Source organism: Cheilinus undulatus, linkage group 17 (assembly GCF_018320785.1).
Source record: "Cheilinus undulatus linkage group 17, ASM1832078v1, whole genome shotgun sequence".
NCBI lineage: Eukaryota > Metazoa > Chordata > Actinopteri > Labriformes > Labridae > Cheilinus > Cheilinus undulatus.
In genome coordinates, this window is record NC_054881.1 from 26623800 (window position 1) to 26641395 (window position 17596).

General features: G+C 38.9%; 1 protein-coding gene across 1 annotated transcript; it reads right to left on the bottom strand.

Annotated features, from left to right (window-relative positions):
• Window positions 1–1845: 1845 nt before the first annotated feature.
• On the bottom strand, window positions 1846–14733 carry dusp4 (dual specificity phosphatase 4). Its single transcript, XM_041811367.1, has 4 exons — window positions 14112–14733; window positions 12605–12732; window positions 9826–10045; window positions 1846–5101 (listed from the first exon to the last, which is right to left on the bottom strand). The coding sequence occupies exons 1-4, from the start codon at window positions 14479–14481 to the stop codon at window positions 4713–4715; spliced, it is 1107 nt and encodes a 368-aa protein (XP_041667301.1). The 5' UTR covers window positions 14482–14733; the 3' UTR covers window positions 1846–4712.
• Window positions 14734–17596: the final 2863 nt, after the last annotated feature.

Genomic DNA, 17596 nt, shown 5'->3' on the forward strand with positions numbered 1-17596 from the left:
AGTGGCAAAAATTCTCAAAATGGGTTAGGAGTGGCAAAAATTGTTGCAGAAATGGCCCAATGAAGTAGAGAAAAGGGGTTAAAAGTGTCAAATATGAGTTATTAGTGCAAAATAACAATCTGGGAGGGCCCCATTCTCTGGGATTTGAAGGAAAATACAAATACCTATACAACAATATGTAGGCCAAAATATTTGTTTTGTTTATTGGAAAGTCCGGCACCCAGAGTCTCTGTCGACTAAATCTGGCCCTTGTGCAAATGTGCTTGATGACCCCTGATCTAAGGACTACCAGGATATCTACTACAATATATTGGATCCTAAAAAAAGATAAGAAAAAAATCCTGCAAGTCACTGTCAACCCTTCTTCCTGAGGTACAATCTTAAAAAGTAGCAAGAGCCTATCCAACATAATGGAAAGTAAGGAAATCTTTGTGGTTTTTGTCCTCTTGTTATATTAGCAACAGCAGTTGCAACTTCAGGGACGGGAAAATGGGTACAACAGTAGTCCTAATATTTTCACTGAAAATAATGCATTAAGTCGCAGACAAAGGTGTAAGCCATAGACAGAAGTAAACAAGATTAAGGCAAGACTTACCTTAACTCGTGGTGTAGGTCGATTTTTATGAGGCAAAAATGGTGAATACATTTTTTAAAATAATAATGTCCTTCTTGCGTGATTGGCTATCCCAGAAATGCATTTATTGTTAGGCAAGGTTGTCGTTTTTTAAACAATAAAGTCCCAGTTTCAATTACAACCACTCTGCATAATCAGAATATATTTATTTCACCTGGCTCATACAGTGACGCAAGCACGCTCTGTTCACGGCACATATTTGACGTTCCCACTCAATACTCTAGATGGCGCTGAAGCACTTCATGCTCCCCAAGTGGCTTGAAGGACAGTTTGAGTGCAACCGCCAGTGTTTCATTTTAAAAGTCCTTCTCTTATTTAAAGGTTGATGTTATATTTTGTTATGTCGTTTATGTGCCATTCTTCCACTCTGATGAAACAGGCAGATCTTTAGGATGGGGCCTAACATAGCAGAGGTTAATCTACTGTCTGATGCAGAGGCTCAAGGATCACTGTGCTCATGTTAAGGTGGGGCATATTTTTTAAAGCATCTCAAAGCATCAATATCAATAACAGAGACTGTTAAAGTGGCTAAAGACTGAATTATTCACCTAATCTGCTGCTGTGTACAGCTTTGCTCATGTTGGGAGGCAGTCAGCATCTAAATCATAAAAGTAGTCGGTTAAATATAACGTCCACCAGATGGCGCTGCAAGCTAACAATCGGTCCGGTGAATGAAAAAAAAATAGATAAATGTGGCCTTCTTGAATAATTTGCCACAAAGTTGGTTTAATATTAAAATTTTAAAAGAAATCATGCAGTGTGTATAATTCTTAGTTTTTTTTAAATCTTGATTTTTATATGATATTTTGTAAACACAGACTTTATGTAGTGTATAGGTTGGGAGCCAAACAGCAATTGTGATACAGTGATTGTGGATTTCATTTTATTTTTCTAGCTAAATTTGCTTCTTAAGGTCTTAAATGAAAACTCCCATGTGCTTTTCGGCACAATTTCTCTATCTAACCAATCTAAGATTTATTCATTCACAATTCATTTCACCTGACTCTGGCTAAAATGCATCATATGCAGCTTTTCATCTCAATAAGGGCTAATTTGGGTGTTACATAGAATAATGGAATAAACAAGACTTCCTTATTTGCTCTGAAATAGTCCCCTTCTGACTTGTGTGTACTGTTTGACTAATAGGTCCCCCCATCATAAAGAAGAAAGAACTCCCACAGCTTAAGTAAGAACATTGTTTATTCAACAGTGTCTTTTCAGTAATAAATAAATGCACAGATCATTCATTCCACAATAAAATTGAGGGAAAGTTGTTTTTATATCTATAAATGTCCAAGTGAAGGATTGATATTGCCATGATGGGTAAACAGCATTGACCAGACAGAGAGACAGTCAAGACAGATGGACTAACACAGAGAGGCAGACAGGCCGACAGACAAACAGGTACCACACAATGTATAAAGTATTGCGTTTTTTACTGATTTGCTCTCTTTTCTCTCACTCTGTCCCCCTCTAACATGGACAAAACCACTTCATGAAAAGTTTAGCCAGTCTACCATAACCATGATGTACAAATTACTTATAAATTATAAATACAGTATTGCATCACTTCAAAGTGCTACAGAGATAGGTGCTGACAATCTTCAAAAACACTTACATTGAAACCCTGTGTGTATGTGTGTCTGTCTGTTTTGTGCGTACATGGGGTATAAAAGTGACCATGGTTGGACTTTGTGCCTTTGGATGTCTAGCACAGAGTGTAGAGCTTAGCCTGGTCAAAGGCAGAAGCCCTGCAAACATTGTCTCAGACTGTGATGTTAGAACATGAAACCTGGGTGTGAAAGCCTAAAAAAATCACTGCTGTTGTTTCTTTTCTTGTATCGATTGTAAGTACAGTATTGCAAGACTTCTAGCAAAATGCTACAGAGAGAACTGTGGACAAGCCTGAAAAACAGAAAAGGCTGTAGCTATGGTATGCATTTGTGTGTTTGTGTGCACATCAGGAGTCAAACACTGAAGAAACGTAAGAACAACTTCCTGTTACTGGATAATGGCCACACAGGCCTGAGGGTAATTCACTCTCTCATTACTCCTTCTTTTCTAGTATGGATCTGAATATGAAATCAATAAACAATTGGGTTTTTCCTGCTTTACACTCACAAGGAGTAACACTGATGGCCCTGGATGTTTTTTAAAGTGGAGTTGATAAATGTTTTTGAATATCCTTTCTTTTATTAAGAAACAAAAAAAATGGAGGATCTGTAAAAACATCTAAGGATGTAATCAGAGAAAATATTGCCTCTAAGATCACTCAAATCTACTCCACTTCAAGAACAGTTCAATAAAAAATGTCATTGTATATCATTCCCTTAATTCATTTCTTAAAAGCATTAGTTGACAGTCTATGGAGTTGGTATTTGTAGCAAAGGGAATCTATTCAAAGATTGCTTTTAATACAGTGTCCTTGTTTTGTTTTGCTATCCTGAATATTTTCTGTGGAGTTCACGGTGAGTCTGATGCCTCATGAAATATAGAAAATGATGTGTTTGCATGTGTTTGCGTTAATCTGTGGGTGTATGGTTAAAGATGAAGAGAAAAGCTTTTGCTTTGAAGAAAAAGAGTCTGTTCTGCACAGCTGAAGTTCTGAGATTCTTCTGAAAAGGCTGATTAACATTCAGCATTATGCTTTCTAGCAGCTAAGGAAAAAGTATCATTTCACTGGCAAATCCAGGAACACCAAAGTCCAGGGGATACCTTTATGAACAAGGCACAAACATCTTAAAAGACCCACTGCTGGTGCACATTTTTGCCCATTAACTAAATAATCACCATTTTTCAAAGCATAGGAGCCAATAATCTGAGTACCTTAGGAAAATCAACAGAGAATACACACCTACGTATAAAAGGTAACTTATGTTTTGGAAAATGGTTTAACCATAAGGCAAATTATTCATAATGGGTTAAAACATACAGGACCACCAGCATGGTTCTTTAAGCAGCTCTGTCTTCGTCTTAAGCATCTTCCAGAACCACTGTGCTCCTAAATTCAACCTGTGATTTAAAATTCAAGACAAGATAAAAAAAATCACCACCAAATATGTCAGGCCGTTGAGCAAAATGATTTTTGTAAAGGCATTATTTCTGTAGGCTCTGTCCTTGAAAACCAACTTTTATGTGAAGAGACTGATGGGGTTTACAGAGTTTATCAAGGACCTGCAGTGGGGTTTCCCAGTCCAAGAGTGAGGGCTCTGGCCTTTATTTGGCATTTTATTTTACCTATTTAGCCTCTTCAGTGAGGAGATGGGGAGCAGAGGGGGTGAAAATAAGAGGCAGGGATGAGAAGAGGGGCAGGGAATGAATAAAAGAGGATGAAAGGAGATGAGAGGAGGGGAAGGTATGGATGAGAGACAGAGGGAGGAAGAGGACGTATGAAAGACAGGAAGCTCCGGTCGGAGCACCTGTCACTGAAGAGGCTCCTGCTTTCTATCACCGTCTCCTCCCCTCTTTTCTCCATCCATCTCTTTTGTCTGGCAATAGGAGGGACACCCAAGGGGGAAGGATCGGGTGCTTAAAATTCCTCCTTCCTTCCTGTGTCCATCTCCTCTCCTAAAGACCTGTTGTCTCCATAGCAACAGACCCTGTCTTCATACTGAGCTTATTCAGTTGGTAGTCATGAATGCGTGCGTGTGTTTGTGAGGCAGCGAGTGTTCACTGCTGTTCATGCCTCTCTGTGTCAGCGTGTGGATCAGTGTGCCTCTGTGCATGCTGTCCTTTTGTTTTTTTTCAAGGAAGAGGGTGTAACTTCAGCAAATGTCAGTCCAACACTCCATCCAAACTTGTTCACTGAAACAGGTTTTGAGAGCCAGTTTATTTTTGGTCAATGTGAAGAAATCTGGTATTGAAAAGGAAGGAGCGTTGGCTGGTTTCTGAACTGTAAAAAGATTTTTTTCAGTCTTTGAGTTTTGAATCAGGCACCATGACACTTTTAACCTCCCCCGCCCTGGAAGCATGTACATCCTGCAGCAGTCAGTAAGAGCAACCACTCATCCAGATAATGGCAGCCAAGTCTGTGCTCAGATAGTTATTTTGGTAGGGGGAGGTTATGATTGGCTGTCCATCAGCAGCCGGGGGAGGTTGTGAGTGGGCTGTGGTGCAGGTAGGCGGGGTTCACCACAGAAACAGGAAAGTTGAAAATGAAAGGGGAGGTGGGCGTCGTCGATGTTGAGGTGGTGGTCGCTGAGGACTTGGGTCCAAGTAGAGGGCTCGCCGTGGCGGCAGCTTCTGCTGCACAGGATGTAGCAAGGAGCTGAGACTCAAACTGCAAGAGCTGACCCATGAAACTGAAGTTGGGGGAGATGATGCTGCGACGCCGGCGCACAAACTCGAACGCTTCGTCCAGACGCACCCGTTTCCTCTTCATCAGGTAGGCAAGGCAAATGGTTGCAGAACGAGAGATGCCTGCTTGACAGTGGACCAGGACTCGCCCACTGGAGTCTCTTACTGAGTCTGAGGAAAGATGGTAGGAGGGGACCAGAGGTCATAAACAATTAATAAAAATACCTTCAGTGGACTTGACATAAAATTGGGGCTGAACAATCTGTGAAATAATCTAATTGCATTTTTTCCTTCAACATTGCAATTTAATATTTGATTATTTTTTAAGGGTTTCATCATATGTATTTTTCAACAAACAATAGCAATAAATCATTTTATCCCACAACCAACACTTCAGTCAGGTACACTCTTGTCATACATTTTACCAGAGTATTGCAAAATGGATATACAGTTTTACTTAAGGAGAAGGCTCTGCTCTAACGACGCTCCCTAGGTTAATCAAGCAGCATGCTTTGACTTTCCAGAGAGCACACCCCCATATAGATACATTTATGATAATGCATACTCCATGTACTGAAATCAGTTCCAAGCCAATTGATCCATAGTAGCATGCATGTGATTATGAGGGTGTGACAAGCCTTATGCTATAAAGGAGGAGGCTGGGGTGGATGATGTGTAGCTTTTCCAGCAGTAGCAGAGAAGTATGTCATATAAAAAATACTGAGTGCTGAGAGAAAAAGCTGTGATCAGCTGTGTGAGCTGGGGTGCAATATTGGGATTGGCTGGCCTTCAGCTGATCATGGCTGGGCGTAACTCTACAGTGTCCTGCATGAACTAACCCTAGGCTTCATTATATTAGGTGGATTAAACTAGGGCAGAAAATTTTGAAAAAATATATAAATGTGAGTCTTTTGACTCATATTTCAAATTCAATATGAAGCGTGATCATCTTCGTCATTCTCATTTTGATTACGAAAAAGATACAAAAATGAGGACAGTAGGATTTTTGTGAACAATTCTAAAACGTTTACAATTGGAATGATTGCATAATGTTTAGAGCATAAATTAAATCTGCAAAAAAATTTGTATCAACACATTTCAGGTTAAGGAAATATTGCACCTTCTGTGATTTGAATATTACTGCATATTTTCTTTTCCTGTTGCATGAACAGAGGGTCAACTTTTTCCCCTATCCAGTGAAATGTGTAAAAATCTCCAAATGGGACAGGCACCAAATTCTGCAGATATGCATGGATTCCAGATGACTTTGGTGACCCTCCAACTGTTTCAAACATTTGAAGTTGTAACATGAATAACTTCAGCAAATCTAGATGGATTTCCACACAACATGATACAGACATTTGGACCAAACTCTGCAGGATTCTAATCTTTTTTATGATTCTTAAACTTTCAATTTAGCTCCATTAGAGAGTAATTTCAATTGAAACTACAATTGACCATTTGAGAATGTTAATCTGCAGGCATTTGGTGCTAAATGTTAACATTATTTAGTACCAAATGCCTGCAAAATGAACTGTTACATCCAAATACCAAATGCTTGCATGAGATGGAGGGATCTGATTATACCGGTATTGTGCTGGCCAAAATCAGCCAGTTAACACTGTCAGTGTGACACTGGCAGTTAATAAAATCAACTCCTTTCCTTTGAGGTTAGTCTCACAAAGCTCCTCACATAACTACAGACTGCTTTGTTCATGGTGGTTTGCTGCAAGCTCTATTTTCTTCATGGAAAATAAAAGTGTGTATTTCCCTGTTTATCTTCTTACTAATCAAAGTGCTCAAGGCATCTTTGTAGCAGAGCATATGAGGACAGAACCTCCCATAAAATCCTGTCAAGTAACCTTTACTTGAAACTGTGGGGGAAAATCACCTTGCAATCATCTTGCATTCATTTATTTTTATTTGTTTTAAAGGGAAAAGGCCCCATTTGACAATAGCGTGATCATGCTGAGACACTTCAGAGCATAAATCACATTTAGTGAAAGGGAAAGAGAAGTTTCATTAAATTATCTGTGCTTGGACAGATAAGTACAGTAAGATGAAAATGGATCAAGGCACACATTAAGCTCTTTTTCCCTCTGCACAGAGAGTACAGACAGTTTTCCTACTTAGGCACCTTGGACTTTAAAGAACTCAACTGTTACACCAATGTATTCTTATCCCCCTAGAGACAAAGTGTTTGAACACAACAGATGTACCCTGATACGTTGCCTCACTTCAACTTCCTTTCCGCCACACTTTCACTCATCCCCTCTCTATGCAATCAATCTGGTAACTAACCTCAAAGTGAGAAAGCAGCAAATCACATCTAACTGAAACACGCAAGTGCAAAACTTTGAGTCATCAGCCTCTTTAGCACTTCCTACCATGCCCTATTTATGTCTGCGCCTCCTTCCCTATGTTTAGATGCTTGCAGTTGCTTCTGTTACAGGAAATAACCAGGTTTAGGTAATAGTTTGATTGAAACATTTACGATAACTCAATTTCCTCAAGAGCCTCAGTTTGAGTGATTAGTTGGACCGTCATGGTAATATCCCCAAGCATGTATGGGGGAGTAGCAGGAAATCGGAAGCACAGAGGATAATGGAGAGATGTAACTGTTTTTCCCATCTTGAATAATGTAATCTGATATTCCCCATTGCTTACGATTTCTCTGTTACATGATTATCAGAGTATGCCTCACTAAATAGTATAAACTCTGTTATAATTACACCAATCACAGCACCTTAATGATTGCAATATCTTCCCAATTTTTCTTTCTGTACGTCTTGTTCTGCTTCCAAATGTCTATATGTTTTTTTCTCTCAAACTCTGTTTTTCACACACAAACAGACAGATTTCAGGTAACTCCAACACAGCGTCTGTTCACCCGGTAACAGTGGATGAGTCAGACTCTGGTCCCACAGCAGCTAACTATGACGCATACCAGCACCTACACGCACATCAGAGTACACGCTCACGAACATACACTGACAGCACCAAAAGCACACTCACAATGTCTACACACAGAATGCATATGCAAAGTGAAAGCAAATCACACGATCAGACAGAGGAGAACGAAATCATTCCGCAGAGAAGTGACAGATTTGAATATATTCATTTTAAATTATATCCGCAAATTCTTTGTTCTACGATGATTTATATGATGGATCTTGGTTAGTATTCTCTGCTGCAGACATATATGTTTTGCTTGAATATGATAAATAACAAAAGAATCCAGCAAATGAATGTCTGATTTGTAGTTTTCTTCCTCTCCTCATGCACAGTTTGCTCAATGAATTAATACTTCTCTACCAGTTCTGTGAGAGTTCTTTTCAGGGGATAATTCTCAGACTCCAGAGGAGAATTGATGCATGGCTTTACATTTCAGGTCAGTTTAGGATTTCAAGAAGACGGGTGTTTAATAAGCATGAGCGGTTATCAGCCACCATTGCTAAACTTGACACTGAATTAACCTACCCAGCAACGGGCAGTTAAAAAAAATACATTTGTCAAGTAACAACCATTATCCATTTAAACTATTTATCCATCAGCTAATCATCTTTCAAGCCAAATTAGAAAACTCATCTTAGCTTCTCATGTCATCTCATCTGCAACAGAAAAAAGTGTTGCTCGCTGCTACTTTTCCTTGGGTGACATTGTATGACATTGTAGCACAACCACTTTCTTTGGGTTTAAGACTGAAGGTCTGAATGTTGATACAAAAAAAGGCCATTATCACCATTTTTGACAAGCATTCTCTTTTTTTCTATTCTTTACATTATTCTATTCTACACTTTAAACATTTAAATGACTGATAGGCAGACATACGTATCTATAAAGATAAATAAAAGTCACCTAAATGTGAGTGTTGTGTTATGGATGTTTAAAAGGTCTGTTCAAACCAATGGTAAAAACAAGCATAATTAAGAATAAATGAAGCCTAGCGCTAGTTCATGCAGGACACGGTATACCTATACCCAGCCATGATCAGTTGACAGCAAGCTGATCCCAATTATCCCCTCCCAGCTTCCACAGTCAATAACATCTTTCTCTCAACACAGTGGTGTAAGACGTACTTTTCACTGATCCCTGTTTGCATTAATGGTGATGCACCACACTTCTGCTGGCAAAGCCTAACCTCCTCCACCCCAGCCTCCTTCTTTACACCGCTTTCCACATTAATAAGCAAAAGGCATTTTTCTCTTATTTTCCAAAATATTAATGCAAATGACAGTCAGAATATTTTTCAAGTCATCAGCCATTAGAGCATAATTCAAATGTTTTTGAACAAATTTCTTAATGATAACCATTATTTAAAAAATAAAAAATAAAAACCTCAAAATGCACTTTTCCACATTATTAAGCAGGCCACAGGTTTCAGCAATATGGGAAAGAAAAAGGATCTCTGCTGCCAGAAAGCCTTGGACAAGGAATGAGTGGCCACATAAATAATGTGGAAAGCCGTGTATAGCAAAAAGCTTGTTGCACCCTCATATCCTGAGATTCATGCTACTATGGATTAATTCCCTTGAAGTAATTTCATTGCATTCAATATACATTGTCATAAATGTATCTTTCCATATGGGGGTTTCTAGCCATGTGCTCCCTGGAAACCCAAAGCAAAGCTTGACTAAACCAGGGATCATCTTTTGAGCAGAGCCTTCTCCACCAAGTAAAACTGTAGATCCATTTTGCAATAAAATGGTTAAATTTAAGACCAGAGTGTTCTTAACTGAACCCTTTTTATGGCCAAAAACATAGCATTAAAGTACAAAATGTGCCATAGTTTCAATAACGTCTATTTTATTTGTGGTTATCCACCATGGGAATGCATATGTTCCACTGAGATGCTACACAATCACAAGTACTGTATGTCACACTGGCTCACTGACCTATGAACTCAATTGCCTCCAGGAACCAGCAGCTGATGTCTTCTTTATGGTTATCCTCCACTGGAATACATTTGTACTGGTACACCCCTTCAAAATGGTTTGGACAGTCAGCGGACACGTTCAGCAAGGCAGTGATTCCAATGCTGTCCAAAACCTCCTTCTTTGAGGCGTGGAGGGCACTGCCAAGGTAGAGGAACGGCAGGATCTCCACTGGACCACCCTGGACCAAAGAAAGAGGAGAGGAGGATGATTCATTTATTATTTGGTTATGAATCAGCAGTGAAGAGGCAGATTTTCTGTTCTGAAACATTTTGTTAAAAATGTATCAGTTTATTTAGTCACTTCATTGAGTCACTGAATACAAAAACATCTCCAGCCCCAACCTTGGTTAGTTGGACATATATTAACAAAAATGAAAAACAACTTAAAATGACACAAACTTCAGTATAAATCCATTAACCTACTGAGATCCAAGATCTTATTTGGTATGATTTTTTGATATCCCCTAGTTATTTGGGACCTGATAAGTAAAAAACTAAATACTGAATTTCAACAAGTAGCTTTTACAGAAAAATATGTCCTCATATGTGGACAGAGGGTTTATTTTACTGTATATCAGTAAACAATATATTGTGTAACAAAATATTAACCATTCTACCAGGCTGGCGCAAAAACAGAGCCGGAAATATCCTGAACAAAAAAAATGTATTTATTCCCTAAGATTTTGTATTTTGTACTCACTTTTACTTGTTAATAGTTTGTTTCTTTCCGATGTTTTTCCAAGACATATGGAACGCTAAAACGACAATAAAGTCCCAGTGTCCTCATATGAGTACTTCCTGTTATCTGTGTTGCTGTGTTGCTAATATTCATAGAACTTGTCAAATTCATAAAGAAATAAGTTCCAGTCATTAAATTTGAAACGTTTTTGTGCCTTGACCAGTTTTGTGTTGAGACCGGCATTTTGGTTAAAATGGTGGCCATACTGAATGACACTGGTAATTGTAGGTGGAAAACAAAGTGTCCACAAATGAGAATAACAGGTCTTTAGTTAAGCAAAATTAAGAGTTATGGTGCAGGGAACCTAAAATGAAATGTCGTCATATGAGGACGCAGAGTCGTAGGAGGTTAAGTTTGTTAGTTAGCTCAAGTCTCAAGTCAGCGTTCACTGTATGGAAACATAGCTTGCTGTTCAAGCTGCGATCTCCGGTAAACTGATTCATGTTTGCATGAACAAACCATAAAATCTTGTAAGAATGATTTGATGTGACAGATGTCATCAGTAATGGTTAATATTCACCATATTTCATGCTACAGAGAGAACACTGTACTTTTTTACAATCACACAGAAATATTTACATTTAGAAACCCCCTCCTTTTGATAAAAACATGACCCACAGCAACAAATCTTAAAATCCTCACTTAACAGTTAATTTCAGTAGATAACATATGTACAGAAGCTAAGCCACACAAAAGTGAGATTTACAACCACATTATGTACAGTACATTAAATTAGTGCTGTGACCTACTGAGGACATTTAGTCTTATTACATTTCCTTAGAAAAAGAGGGACTAATTTCCAAGAAGAATGTGAATATGTCTACATGAAATGCACATTCACTGGATAATAAAAAAATTGCATGTGGTTCCACTAGTGTTTTTATGGGGGTTTCATATCATTTCCTATGTAGCATTTTGTAAAAATCATCATTTGAAACCTATATCAAGTCATATTCTGATGAATGAATTAAAGTACTGCTTCCACTTTCATTCGAGGGTCAGCTGGTTGGCAGTCTATACCGGTAGTGAGGTTATTGACAAGGCTCTGCGTGTTTATGTCATCGCCACTGACGACCTGAGCACTGACACAGCATCAGGAAACGATCAATATTGCTAAAAGACGTAATGTGAGGAGGGGGGTGGACTGTGAGAGGGAAAAAAAAACAAGTGGCATATCTATCTAGCCTGTCTGCCTCGCCAGTGTCTAAGCTGCAACAGGAAACTACCATATTCCAGGAAAACAACCTCCATTTGACAGCGTGGATGAGACCATGAAGCTTGTTTTCTTCCTGCCGTACAGAGGACAGATTGTGTTTGTCTCTTCCCTCATGCGTTCCTAGGTAATTAGACCCGCGGCACATGTGACCGTGAACATGGCATAAGATCTGCTGGCCCAGGCAGCATATTACTGACCTACCAAGCAGGCTAACCTGGGCCACAGAAGTGACGCAGATGTGTGAATCAATGGTGAACTATAGTAGTTCAAGTATTTGAACAAAAAGCTGATATAAACATAAAGAATATTTTTAGACACCTCCACTAGCATGTTCTTCAGACTGAAGAAATCTTTGACTTTACTATGAGCACTAACACTGTATCTGGAAATGGCTGAGTGAACCTAGTAATATGAGTGGCAGTTGGGTTGCAAGGCAAATAACATCCTGTGTTTGCACATGGCCGCTCTCTGTGTCAATATGTAAAAATCAAAGATGGCACTTTTACCAAATAAAAAAAATCGATTTGAAGTTCTGATCATTCATTAACAATTAAAATCTTATATTTATGTAGCTGCCCTTTGACAATTGACATTGCTGTTTGGACTTTCAAGTTTGAGCATTAGTGCTTATTTTCACATTCATAGGTGAAAAAAAATCATTGGTTGCAGCTTGAACAATGGGTATAGCATGCACCCAGAAGTGGCTTATTCATGACCTAAATCCATTTGGCACTGCTGACTGTTAATTGGGTTATTTAAAGAGTTTCGACTGTTGTGTTTTACCTGATCGTGATGTGGTGTCCCACAGGATGAGCACGCAGAGTCAATGCTGGACTGGCTGGTGAGGGACGGCAAGGATTTTGTTTTTAAACAATACTCTGGGTATTCTGTGAAAAACCTGTCATATCCACCTGAAAAAGATAAATTATTACATTAAAATACAATTCTTTGAAGGCCTAGGTTATCACACTGCATAACACAAGCGTAATAGGGTGATCACATTCGAATAAATCCTGTAGTAAAACATGAGATAGTTGTTTAGAGGAGAAGGTTGTTGAAAAATGACTATCCAGGAACATAACAGCAACACAGAAATATCATTTTTCTTTATATGTATGTGTGAGTGTGGGTGGGTGGGTATAGTGTATATAAGGACAACAGAAGTGCATTTCAGCCCACACGTACATCCAGGACAATCTGCACCAGGATCTACTTCTACCACGGGGTCTTTTAAAAACAACCCCTGACCCACTCTCTCCTGTATCTACAGCCACTGGGTTTTAAAACAATTTCATCATAGCTTCCCTTTTTTCATACATGTGGCTGACCACTGCTCTGTGCACCTCTGGGATCAAATCAGATTAACAGAGAAAATGTCATCTTTACAAGCTCCACACATCCACTCCTGTGCTTCAAGGCGTCTGCGTCATTAAGATGCACAACAAAAATAAATAATAATAATAATGCGCCACAGCTTGCAGCAGCTTTGGTTTTCCAGATTTCCTGCAGTTTAAATATAGCCTTGTGGATAAATCAAGTGCTGATTTCACATTTTAGAGCTTCAAGTCATTGATTTACCCGAAGCAAACTGTTTCTGGAGGGATCATGTGTCTCTACTAGTCTCTCTGGTTTAAAGTGGCTTCTACGCATCAGCATTACCTCATTCACTCAGCTAACAGCCATTGGTCTGTGTGTGAATGTGTGTAGCAGTGAGTGAATGTGCTAGTGAGAGTGCATTTAAAAAAAAATACACAACACCAAAATGTCATAATAATATTTCAGTGTCCATTTATTGGATAATGGCAATAACACAACACTCAGTATGTCATAACATCGGCACTTGAATTTCTATTCTTTCTATTTGGCTAAAAAATAACAGTTATAACCACCAGTGCCCAAAAGGCCAGTGAAAACTAGTCTAGAGTTGTATATTTTTTTTACCTATTATTATTGTTATTGGCTCCTTTTTCATTGCATTTAAGCTTTCCTGAGATTAAATAACTTATCACATATTTTAAATGAATATTCTCATAAAAATCTGGATGGGCGATAAATTTAACAATATCTATTTATTAGTTGTTATTATTATGGTAATCAATTTAATTTGTTATCTTCGGTATTTGCTAAAATTCATTGTCTGAATAAAGGCTCATTAACAATAAAAATGCCTTCCTATCCTATAGCCTGGTATCAAATGGCCGTGCTGAGCTGAGCTGCTAGTGAGTGTATTCTATCATCATTAGGCTTCATGATGCAGATGCAGGGCTGTGTGTAATCATGGATCCCTTACCTTTCAGTAGGTATACGTGAGTGCCGGAGGAGTCCCTGCACAGCGCATTTAGGACCAGAGTCAGAGTGCTGTCCTCCTTCACCGTCTCAGAGTCCGGTGTCCTCTCATCGTACAGCACCACTGCGGAATACATCCCCGAGCGAAGGCGGCCCCGGACCTCCTCGTCTCCCGCTAGTATCTGGTCCAGGCTCAGCACGGAGCCCTTGGCTCTGCGGCGGACGATAGTGTTACAGCGGGCGTTTACGGCGCCGCGTATGTGCCCCGCGCTGAAGGCGAGGAAAGAGCGGCAGTCTAGCAGCAGGCATTTGGCGCTGTCGTCCTTTAAGAGCCGCTTCACCACCGGGCAGTCCATCTCGCCGAGGTCCTCCATCGCACGTCGTTTCAGACTGCGTATGTAGGCTTCACCGTCGCTCAGCTCCTCTCTGTGGCTTTCTTTCTTCTCGGCCACGGCCCTCAAACCCTGGACACGGCGCGCGGATCCTGCGGTGGTTTCCCTCTGCACCTCTCTTTCATCCGCACATTGTAACCGCACTTGAAGCTCAGTCCAGTCCGGTCACCTCGTACTTTCTCCCTCACCTTCTTCAAGCGTATCCAACCTCCTCTAGGTTGTTTCTCTTTTTTTTTTCCTTTTTTTATGAATGGCTGCATCGCGTCATAGCGGAGGTGACGTCAACCGATGGAAGCCTATCACACAGGGTCTAGTTTCCCGTCCCCTTTCACTCCGCTACCGTTCATTCATAAAAGAGAAAAAAAAACAGACATCAATGAAACGAGAGGCGATAGAGAATGAGATAAGACTCAGTGAGAAGTGCAGGGGAATTTGTACCAAGCCTCAACTGTGGAGAACGCTCTCTAAAGACATTTTAAATGAGCAGTAACAAAAAACACCCAAGAGCACAGTCGAGAGAGTAGTGTCTGTGGAACATTTGACCTTTGTTGTAGTGAACTGTGGTGACATGGGAGAGATAAAAAGGCTTACATTTTTCAATCTAAGTGAGTGAAAGTGATCTAAATTACCCCCTTTTTTTTTACTGTTTTATCCTTTTGTTTGAATAAAGTGATTGTCACTGGGTGTTCAGTGTTTACTTCATTTATTTTCTTTGTTCATCTCCTGCTTTTGGAAAACAAAAGTTGAAAAAATTAAAATGAAAAAACAGTGTAAAGATGGAGGTCTATGTCCCTACTTATGTAAGTCCACATGTTTACAAATATGAAAATTCATACACTTCACAAACACTTTAATTTCTATAGGTATCTGTAAATAAACATAAATGTAAGTATTAATATATATTTGATAAATTTTTAAAAAATCAGCCACAGACTTATGCTTTTGATAGTACAATATGTTAGTTAGAAAGGGTAGATAAATATTTATGTACTAGATTTTCACAGATACTGATACCAGTTATGGTGTTGGTGCAGATACCAAGTCGAAGAATTTGTATGATAAAACACTGCAGATACTGTACTAAGTATCATTGTAAAGCATGATATTAGCCTCTTATTATGTGGGTTTGTAGTTAAAAGTGGAGCCATGTCTGCTGTTTGTTGATATTTTAATATAAACTTTCCAGACTGTCAAGTGGAGGGATGACAAACATCTGATGAAAATAAAACTAATTTCAACCTACTTTCAATAACACTTATTGTATTATTAAGTACTTATATTTGTACACAGTATCAATATAAATACTCATACTCTTAATTGATCTGGTATCAATAACCCTAGTTATAATACAAAAATATGTGTACTGATACAAATGGTTTGTTATTGATTTGGACAATGTTAAATAAAATATATGTACATATCTGTTTTATATCTCTAAGAAAGCTGTGTAATTACTGATGATTAAATAGGTAGCACTCTTGGACCACACTGTGTTGTCTTATTTATTATTGATTTAAAATCATTTTGCTCTCTCTTTACATATTTGAAAAACAGTGCATTCAGCAGGTATTCAGACCTTCTTCACTTTTCCACTTTTACTTTGCAGCCTGATGCTACAGTTGAAAAAAAAATTTGAAATTGATCTGCACTCAGTATTCCATCATGACAATGTGAAAAAATATTTTTAATTTTTTGCCAAATTTGTAAAAAAAAAAAAAAATACAAACCTGATATATCCCATTTACATAAGTATTCAGACCCTTTGTAGAAACACTTGCAATTTAGCCTGTGTTATTCCCATTTCTCTTGATCTTTGCTGAGATATTTCTACACCTTGATTGGTCTACCTGTGGTGAATTAAATTGATTGGGTATGGTTTTAAAGGGCACACGCCTCTGTATAGTAGGCCTCACATTTCACAATGCATATCTAAAACCTAACCTAGCTAAAACCAAGCATGAGGAACCGCCTGCAGAGCTCAGAGACAGAATTGTTGCAAGGTATAGATCTGGGGAAGGCTACCAAAAAGTTACGCTGCACTAAAGGTTCCCAAGAGCACAGTGGCCTCCATAATTCTCAAATGAAAGACACTTGGCACAACCAGGACTCTAACTAGAGCTGGTCCTCTAGCCAAACTGAGCAGCAGTGGGAGAAGGGCCTTAGTAAGAGTGGTGACCAAGAACTCGATGGTCACTCTGACTGAGCTCCAGAGTCAGATATCCTGTGTAGAGAGTTCCAGGCGGACAAACACCACTGCAGCCCAAAACCAATATGGGCTCATGGCAGGGTGGCAAGGCAGAAGCCTCTCCTCAGAGCAAAACACAAGAGAGAGCCCACTTGGAGTTCGCAAAAACTCAGAAGGAAAGCCAAATTAAAAACGCATAGACCTTTATTAACCATTTGCTACCTGAGAAGCCACACAAGGCAGAAAAGAACTTAGCAAACATCACTCGAGAAGAAAAACAAACTATTGTACCAGTTTTTTGTTTCTACACAGGGTGAGGTTCAATTAAAAAAAACAAAGCTAAAATAGAACTAAATATTGAACTAGGATATGTAGTTTCAGAAAGGTTTTATATAAATATATATGTGTGTGTATATATATATATATTTTTTTATTTTAAATTTTTTTTTATTTTTTTATTTTATTTTTTTTTAAATTGATGCCTGGTTTGAATTAAATGATTTACACTTAGCTCAGACTGTCTGTAATGTACTGGACTGCTGGTAGGTGAGATTGCGTACGTGCCCACATAAACGTTTGTGTGTGCGTGTGCATACGTCTGAGAGTGCATCTGTGTGTGGGTGTGTAATCCTACAAGCGGAAATGTAATTTGCATCTTCTATCACACAGCCTTAGCAAGCGTGCTCAGGTATTTGCATGTTGATCTCATTTCCATGGTTACGAGAGGAAAGAGCTGCACAGCAGTAGATGAGAGGAGGAGAAATGCAGACACCCTGACACAAGCAGGCACACCAGCTGAAAGATAAACAGACTACATTAAAATATAATCATTTTAATGCTGTATCACTCTCAGATAGATTTTTTAAATGAATGGGATTATGTTGGAAACCATGTGGTGTGAGCTAGGCTTAT

Bases quoted from the DNA above. Each gene is read 5' to 3' on its own strand.
- dusp4 (XM_041811367.1), bottom strand. From the start codon at position 14,481: ATGGAGGACCTCGGCGAGATGGACTGCCCGGTGGTGAAGCGGCTCTTA. The intron at 12,733-14,111 runs GTAAGGGATCCA...TATCTTTTTCAG, and splicing joins TCACGTATACCTACTGAAAG to GTGGATATGACAGGTTTTTC. The intron at 5,102-9,825 runs GTCAGTGAGCCA...ATCTTTCCTCAG, and splicing joins GGAGGCAATTGAGTTCATAG to ACTCAGTAAGAGACTCCAGT.